Here is a 9,366-nt window from a genome sequence, read left to right as displayed (position 1 = left end):
AAGTCCCCCTTTATTTGTACACCATTAGCCACCACGGACGATATGCATTTTTTTATACCTCAACATGCGATGGGTATTTGGTGGACACCTCAGTTTTCTTCCCGGTTGCAATGCACGGGCATATGTGCTATCATGAATAAAAGAAAATCTATATTTAAAAGAGACCGTAAAATTGGTGTTGATCCCTGATGGCTAATGGTGTACAAATAAAGGGGACTTGAATTGGGTTGAAGTTGGATTAAATCCGTCATGCAGCGATGGTGGGCTAGCAAAAGCAAAATTCATAACAATGTAGAGGAGGTGATGCTTCTAAATTCATAACACTGCAGTTCCTAAACTTATTTTAGCAGTTTTTGATCATTAGTGGTATCCGGACCACGTGAATGTTTGGGCTACACCTTCCAGGTTGCTATCATAGAATTGTGGCGATCTCATCATGGTTAAATTCTTACTCCAAATAAGGAGTTGTCAACCATTATCCGAAAACATAGGTGTATATACTGTAAACCGATGAGGCATTGTAGGAGACGAGGAGCGGCTCATAATTTCCACAATCCACATGCCCGAAAAGAAAAATATTGATTAATTTCGGTGATAAACATTATGTTTTTTTTCCGTTGTAACGTACGAGCATTTTTGCTAATCTACTAAATGTGTATGCCGCGCAACGCACTGGCTTCGTAAACATGGACCGATGAGAAGCCGGATGATTATTTAGCCTAGACTAGAGGCAGCGAAGCGAATCGGGCGGAAACACAACGACGCAGTCACGCACCGGCTCTTTCCTCCACCCCTCGTAGGGCTAGCTAGCTAGGGTTTCTCCGCCCAAATCGTGTAATAATAACCCACTTGAAGATTCGCGCGAACGCTGCGGCGATGGCCACCACCGTCCAACCCCACTCCCCGGACCCAACAGCCATCACCACCACCCCTGCCCCTCCCCCTCCTCCTTCTCCACCTCGCCAGGAGAACCCGACCGCCGCGGGGGAAGGCGTAGAGATCGCGGCGCTCGATGAGCAGCCTGCCGCCGTCGCCGTCGCCGTCGCCGACAAGGGGAAGACGGCCCCCGGCGGCGGGAAGCTGGTGGCAGAGGCCATGCGCAAGTGTGCGGCGCCCCGGTCGTCGTGCTACCACGGCGTGACGAGGTGGGCAAGATAGGCAGGACGTTGTTACTGTTCATTGGTAGGGCTGGCTGTCCCTGTGTGTTGTTGACTCGATTGTTTGTGTTCGTGTGTATGCTGGGGACAGGCTCAAGTGGAGCGGCAAGTACGAGGCACACCTCTGGGACAACACCAGCCAGGTTGAGGGGCGCAAGCGCAAGGGCAAGCATGGTGCGTAGTTTTGCTGTCCACACTCTAGCCTGCTCATTCAATGATTTTCAGAGCCCAACGAAACTATCTATGGTTTAACTTGGAAATGCTGAGAGGGCACTGATCAGTTATCACTTGCACTCGAATGGAAACACTGGGATGGTTGCAGGATGCACATACTGTGTCTTCTAATTTACAAATCATAATATGTGGCACCATAGTTCGAGTTACTAAAAGCGGACTAGGTCGTAATGCTAATATAGGATGATTGCTGCTCTGGATTAATGAATGTTTGTATGGGAATGCAGGAACAACATCTCTGTTGGATCAGTAAATTGTTTATTGATATTCCTTCTTACTATGACACCTTGAAACCCTTGGTTGATGTAGGATGATAAATTTTGTGCAAGCGTAACAGAGTACACCTTTTTTCTTTCATAATAATAAGAGGAGAAGGGTATTATCAAATGTCTCTATTAAGCTTTTCTCTTCTTTCTGTAGGGATTAGGCATTTGAGAATTCTAGTGCTTTTTGTTATAAAATGAAACATTCAATTGTGCACTTAGTATCTTCACTCTCCCTAACTGATTATTTTTCTTTGGATGTTCTGCATGGGATCGGTTTCTACCTTTGGCTGTCATTGTGGTTCTTCAGTGTACTTGGGTAACTTATACTGCCTGCCATCATAGAGTGAGTTTTGATTGAACATAAAAACAGATCAATTTAATCTTCATTTTGGCATTACAGGAAGCTATGTTACTGAAGAGAATGCTGCAAGGGCACATGACCTTGCAGCCCTGAAATATTGGGGCATAACTCAACCCACCAAACTAAACTTCAATGTATGAAGTGTTTGTTATTTTGTGTATTTTGAGGAACTGGCATCTTGTTATACAGGAAAATGGAATTAACTTCTAATTGTTCTCCAGATTTCTGATTATGCAAAAGAAATTGAGATCATGAAGAGCATGAATCAAGATGAATTTGTGGCCTACATAAGGAGGTCTGTTATGTAGTTGAATATTGCAGGTTTAAAACCTATGTTCTAGTTTTTCAAACTGTTCTTATGATTATTTCAGGCAGAGTAGTTGTTTCTCAAGAGGAACATCGTCATACAGGGGTGTAACAAGGTGCTATTCTGTACTTTCAGGAATATATATAAAGAATTATCTAGTCTGGTGAAATAAATTTGTAGGATTTTGATCCATCTTGTTTCCTTTTGCAACTGAAAATTTTCTGCTGTATTAATGCTTAAGAATTCTTCATGTTCGGTTCTACAGCAAATTTTAACTTTATCCATTCACTTGGACTAAACAGACGAAAGGATGGTAAATGGCAAGCACGTATTGGTAGGATTGGTGAGAGTAGGGACACTAAAGACATCTATCTTGGGACCTTTGGTGAGTACAGATTTTAGTAACTGATGGCATTAACCTTGTGTTGAAAACTATTTTGAGTGAGAGAATCACTGTGAGTTGAAACTTATTGCGAATGAATAAGGAATTGTGCTTGTTTGGCAGAAACTGAAGTGGAGGCAGCTGAAGCGTATGACCTAGCAGCAATTCAGCTCCGTGGTGTGCATGCTGTGACCAACTTTGATATCAGCAACTACTCCGAAGAAGGTTTGAAGAAACTAGAAGGCTCATCCGAGGTAGTGAACCTGGAGGACCAATCAGAAGTCACTAAGTTAGCTGTGACCAACTTGGATATTAGCAAACACTGCGAAGATGGTTTAAAGAAACTAGATGGCGCCTCCCAGGTAGTGAACCTGGAGAGCCAATCAGAAGTCACCAAGTTATCTGTGACTAACTTTGATATTAGCAACTGCTGTGAAGATGGTTTGAAGAAACTAGAAGGCTCATCCGAGGTAGCGAACCTGGAGGACCAATCAGAAGTCACAAAGTTAGCCGGACAATAGATATTAGAATAGCAACATGTAAATTATTTATTTCTTCCTTTTTATCTATTCTCTGATTGTCAATCTATCCACCTTTTTCCTTTCTTGATTGATGATGAGAGTGTCTTTTCTTCGTCCACCTTTCCTGAAACTTTTTTTTCCCAAGGAATTTCCCTTCGCTGGTTGCCAACTCTATTATTTACCAGCTCCAGAGTAGGATCGTGTGATGCTGTACTCTGTATTCTCATGTACACTGATTACAAACCATTGATATTATTTGTAGACATTACATCACAAAGGAAGTTCATTCTTCTATTTTTGTATATTTGTTTTCATCCTCCTAACTCCAGTTTTGAATGCTGGTTTGTTCCACTGTCATCATTAACAGAATACTCCGATATAGTGCATGATAGAAAAATTCACTCTTTGCGCTTCAAATGGGACAACAGATATTACATCCTGACGGTGGTTCTGAATAACAGGACAGGTTTGATGTTGCTCCCAGATTTACCAATATTCGATTACATCGCCAAGAATCTGTCCTAGAAACAATTCACCATTTACAACAATCTATTTCATACAGGAGCATTAGATGCTACACATAGTTGTTAAGAATTCGTTTAATCTTCAGAGAACGAAGTTGACACTCTTCAGAGAACGAAATTGACACGGGTTGCATCGGTACAGACTCTAAGCTCTCAGAATTACTGGGCTATGGTGGTTCATCGAGGCTTTGGATGACGTTGGTGGGCCCAGTTGTAAGTTCTCGATTGGCATCGATGGCCCGCTATAGTCGGTTCATCGAGGCTTTGGATGAACCGACTATGGTGGTTCATTGAGGCTTTGGATGAACCGGCTATGGTGGTTCATCGAGGCTTTGGATGCCGCTGGTTCATCAAGGCTTTGGATGACGCTGGGCTCTCCATGAAGGGGTCGGAGAGGCTGGCGAAGCAGCGGCGGCGACGTAATCCACGACGAACGACGGCAACAGGAGTTGAGGAAGGAGGACGATGGCGACGGCTTCGGGGCGAATCTGGCCGATTCGTTGCATGAGGAAGTAGATCTCATGGTTGTAGAGCTCCTGGACATGGTGGTTACTCTCGAGGAGGCTGGTGGCTGCGTCGGCGAGAGGTTGTGCACTGGACGCCGACGGCGGCTACACAGGTGCGTGCGTGCGTTGTTTGTTTTTTTAGCAAAAGGTCGCCTACAAATTTAGGTCGCTCATGTCTTGCTCCATGGCTAGCCTTGCTAGTTGTGCCTGCTTCTGGCCGTGCAAGTATGTGATCGTGGTTAGCCGTGTGTCAGGATCCAGAGCCTGATCGGTGCAATTTAACTCTCAAACAACGAATTTAGAGACAGAACAGAGAGCTTCGAGCTAGGGTTCTTGAGGAGAATTGGGGAAATTTAGGTACAGCACGCCACTGGCGGCTAGGGTTTACACCCAATTCACAAAGTCATGCCCTCTCACACGCAGGGTGGCTGGCTTTATAGCCATTACAAGTTGGAAAAAGATGAAAGAAAAGGAAAACAGAGCACATGCTTTTGTCGGAGCCGCTACAGCTAAGCACTATCATTATCAGCCCTTGGATGGAAGATCGACGAAGGAGAGCTGCCCACTTGATTGAACCGTTATCTTTGCTCCAGAGCCACACGATGAAAGATCTACGGCTGCGGTGACTTCCGGCACGCGAGAACAGGGGAATGATAAGAACAGAGCTTGACAATACCCCCCAACTGAGACTGAGCTTGTCCTCAAGCTCTGAAAGATGGAAAAACCTTCTGGATGAACGCAGAGTCTTCCCAAGTAGCTTCCTCCACGGGCATATTGGTCCACTTGACTAACCACCTGACGACAGGAATACTGATGTTTCCTTGTTTTCTTGGAACAAGTGTTCTTTCCAGCATTGCTTCAGGATCCACTTTGATAATGCCATCAGGGCCAACCAGTGGTAGCATAGGGGAAGGGATGACTGCTGGCCCAATGTGTTTCTTCAGTTGGCTGACATGAAATGTGTCATGCAGCTGGCAGCCCTCTGGTAACAGTAATTTGTAGGCATGGTTTCCAACTTTCTCCATTACTCTGAATGGGCCATAAAATTTAGAATGCAGCTTCATGTGCCTATGCAAACTGAGAGAAGTGTGCCTGTAGGGTTGCAACTTCAAATAGACCCATGTCCCCCACTACAAATTCTCTTTCCTCCCTCTTCTTATCAGCAAAGAATTTCATTCTAGACTGTGCTTTAAGCAGATTTTGCTTGATTACTTCCAGTGCCAATTCTCTGTTATGTAACAGATCCCCATTATCAACACAAATGGCATCTGGCAGAGCTGATTCAACAATCATAGGGGGAGGAAAACCATATAGAGCTTGAAAGTGTGTCATTTTTAATGATGTGTGGAAGGAAGTGTTGTACCACCACTCAGCAAGTGCCAACCACCCATGCCACTTCCTTGGTTGCTGGAAACACATACATCTCAAGTACTTCTCCAAACACTGATTAACTCTCTCTGTTTGACCATCAGTTTGAGGGTGGTAACTGGTGCTCAAGTGTAACTTGATCTTTAATGACTTGAACAGTTGCTGCCACAGATGACTAGTAAAAATTCTGTCTCTGTCAGTGACAATCACTAATGGCATCCCAAGTAACCCGAACACATTATCAGAAAATGCTCTTGCAACAAATTGCACTGTAATGGGATGTTTCATAGCAACAAAATGAGAATATTTGGTGAATCTGTCAACCACTACCAAAATTAAGTTCTTGTGTTCAGATGTAGGTAACCCCTCCACAAAATCCGTGCTTACATGTGCCCAAGCAAAATCAGGCACAGGAAGTGGCTCCAGCAATCCAGGGTAAGGAGTGTGCTCAGCTTTGTTCAACTGGCAAACAGGACACTGCTTGACAAACTGCACTTCATCTTGCTTTAAACCCTGCCAGTGAAATATTAATTTCACTCTCTGATAAGTAGCTCTTTCCCCAGAATGGCCACCCAACTCTGAACTATGGAATGTTTGGAGGATTTCCTGTCTTAGGTTAGTAGCAGATCCCACCACAATCTTGTTATGAAATCTCAAAATGCCATTCTTGAATGAATAAGCAGTGCTATTAGATTTATCCACAATACACTCAACTATGAGCTCTTTGATCTTACTATCCTGATGATAGCTTCCTATGACTTCCTTGACCCAAACAGGATAAGCAGCGGTTGCAGTTAATGCATGCACCATGTGTTTTACTCTGGATAATGCATCAGCCACCTTGTTCTCCTTCCCCTTTTTTGTACTCAATTGTAAAGTTATATCCCAGTAACTTCAATAGCAGTTTATGCTGAATGCCCTCTATAATTTTCTGTTCCTGAATATACTTCAGACTTTCTTGATCAGTTCTGATCACTAAAGAAGTAGCTAAGAAATAATGCTTCCACTTTTTAACAGCTTCAATTATGGCCAAGGCTTCCTTGTCATAAGTGCTCATTGCAGCTGCTTTGGGGCCAATGCTCTTACTGAAATAAGATATAGGTTTTCCCTCTTGCATCAGCACAGCTCCCAATCCATACCCACATGCATCAGTTTCCAAAATGAAAGGTTTGGAGAAATCAGGCAATGCTAGCACAGGGGTGTTGGTAAGCTTGTTTCTCAATGTCACAAATGCTTCTTGTTGTTCCTCTTTCCAGGAAAAACCCTCCTTCTTTAAGCAATCAAATAGTGGTCTACAAATTACTCCATATCCTTGGGTAAATCTTCTGTAATATCCACTTAGCCCCAAAAAGCTTCTTAGTTCAGTTACAGTAGTAGGAGCTGGTCAATATCTAATGGATTGTATCTTAGATGGGTCAGTAGAGACTCCCTCTGCATTAATAACATGACCCAAATATTCAATCTCCTGCTGTCCAAAAGAGCACTTTTCCATTTTTGCATATAGTTTGTTTGTTTGCAATATATCAAACACCTGCTTTAAGTGGTCCTTGTGCTCTTCCAGAGAGAAATTGAACACCAAGATATCATGAAAGAAAACCACAACAAACTTGAGATGGCCAAACAACAAGTTCATCAATGCCTGGAATGATGGAGGGCCATTAGTTAGTCCAAAGGACATAACTAGAAATTCAAACAGTCCCATGTGGGTAGTGAATGCAGTTTTTGGTATATCCTCTTCTACCATCCTGATTTGGTGATATCCATTTCTGAGATCAATTTTGGAGAAAATTTTTGCTCCTTTGAGTTGATCCAAGAGGTCCTCAATCACAGGAATGGGATATTTATTTTTTATAGTTATAGCATCCAATTTTCTGTAATTAGTGCATAACCTCTAAGAACCATCTTTTTTCTTGACCAGTAGCACAGGAGAAGAGAAAGGGCTTGTGCTAGGTCTGATGATCCCATTTTCAGCAGCTCCTTAATGATTTTCTCCAAAATTTCCTTCTGATGGTGAGGAATTCTGTAAGGTCTTTGGTTAACCACCTTTGCTCCTTCAACTAAGGGAATTATGTGATCACAAGGCCTACTTGTGGCAGTTCAGTTGGCTCTTGAAACAGCTGTTCATACTGGTCCAACAGTGGCTGCAATTCTGTAGGAATTCCTGGACTAGTTGCTATGAATTTAGTACCAGAAGTTGTGAACAAGAAAAATCCACAGACAGCTTGTTCCAACAGTTTTTCAGTATTGTCCTTGTCCTTAGGTACAGGAGCCAGGGGAACAGTCTCATCCACAAATGTGATAAACTGGCCAGAGCTATCAGAAATTTTCATTTCCATTTTAATAAAGTCCATTTGTATTGGACTATATTTCCTGAGCCAATCAACTCCCAAAATCATGTCATACCCCTTCAGTTTCAATACTTTGAAGTTGTCAGTAAAATGATGGCCTTGTATTTCATAAGGGCAATTTGTTACTTGAAATTCAGTCCATAGTACTCCCCCACTAGCAACCACCACCTTTATTTTGGATGTAGGGCTTGCAGTGACAGGTAACTTGCTTGCCATTTCAGGAGAAATGAAAGTAGAAGTGCTACCACTATCTACCAGTGCTGTGGCAACAGTGTTTCCTACTTTTATAGTCAATATAAAAGTATTTTTGGTTGATCCTATGCCCATAGCAGCATGCATAGATACTCTCAACACTGTTTCATTAGATAATTGCTCCTGTGTTTCCAAATCAGGGTCATCAAAGTCTGTGACAAAGATTATTTCAGGGTTTTCAACTTCCTGGGCTTGTAATGCCTGGATCTGAGCTCTCTGGCTCATTTTGCAGACCTGCCTGTGACCTGGCACCCATGGCTCTCTACACTTGTAGCACACTTGGTTTTTCTTTGCCTGCTGAATAACAGTGTTTTTGTTTGGTGCGGTAGTAGGTACATGGGTTTTGGACTGGTCAAATATTACTTGTCTTCTAGGTTGAGGAATATATGGTTTGGTTTGCACTGCTGTAGTTGGTATTTGAGCCTTTTCTATCCTCCTAGCATACCACACTGTAGTTTGCATATCCTTAGGACTTAAGCACTCCACATGGCTCTTAATATACGGGTTAAGCCCAGCCACAAAACTAGCAACATAATAATCATCAGGGATCCCAGGGTTTTCCCTTCTCATGATATTCATTAGTTGCTCAAACTGCTCCACATATGCAGTAATTGTAGTAGATTGTTGTGCTGTATGGAAGGAACTGACTATATCACAAACAGAATCCACAGAAAATCCACAGAAATGTAAGAGCAAAATTTGTGCCATGGAACATTGCTAGGAGCATATCCTGTTCCTCTCCACCACTGCACAGCAGGCCCTTTGAGGTAAGAAACGGCCATTTCAGTTCTGTGTTCAATAGGTGTTCTTGCTGCTGCAAAATACTGCTCTAAATTTTGAATCCAAGATTCTGGGTCTTGTCCTTCAAACTCAGAGATATTTAATTTTGCTGGCTTCACTGTTAGCACATTCCTTCTTCCATCAACATGGGTATTGGGTCCTCTTCTATATTGTGGATCCATGACCTCTTCTTCCTGTCTTTCCTCTAGTTGAACCCCCATGTGTGATGCTATTTCTTTACCTTGACCAAAATTTGGATGTCTGTAAGGTACTTTCAGAGTCCCATCCAAATTGAGTTCTTTTCCTGTGCTATCTCGCAGAGTAGCACTTCCAACTGGCAAAGGGGCTCCTTTCTATGGC

General features: G+C 42.9%; 1 protein-coding gene across 1 annotated transcript; it reads left to right on the top strand.

The window, feature by feature from the left end:
• The first annotated feature begins 736 nt into the window (after positions 1 to 736).
• LOC543014 (AP2-like ethylene-responsive transcription factor AIL1) lies at positions 737 to 3,530 on the top strand. Its single transcript, XM_044575340.1, has 8 exons — positions 737 to 1,145; positions 1,249 to 1,331; positions 1,965 to 1,973; positions 2,058 to 2,152; positions 2,240 to 2,313; positions 2,390 to 2,440; positions 2,628 to 2,710; positions 2,831 to 3,530. Exons 1-8 carry the CDS (start codon positions 877 to 879, stop codon positions 3,226 to 3,228), a joined length of 1,062 nt encoding a protein of 353 aa, XP_044431275.1. The 5' UTR covers positions 737 to 876; the 3' UTR covers positions 3,229 to 3,530.
• Positions 3,531 to 9,366: the final 5,836 nt, after the last annotated feature.

Source organism: Triticum aestivum, chromosome 7B (genome assembly GCF_018294505.1).
Source record: "Triticum aestivum cultivar Chinese Spring chromosome 7B, IWGSC CS RefSeq v2.1, whole genome shotgun sequence".
Lineage (NCBI taxonomy): Eukaryota > Viridiplantae > Streptophyta > Magnoliopsida > Poales > Poaceae > Triticum > Triticum aestivum.
The sequence above is the reverse complement of the archived record's forward strand: the minus strand, read 5'-3'. Positions and strand labels throughout refer to the sequence as shown.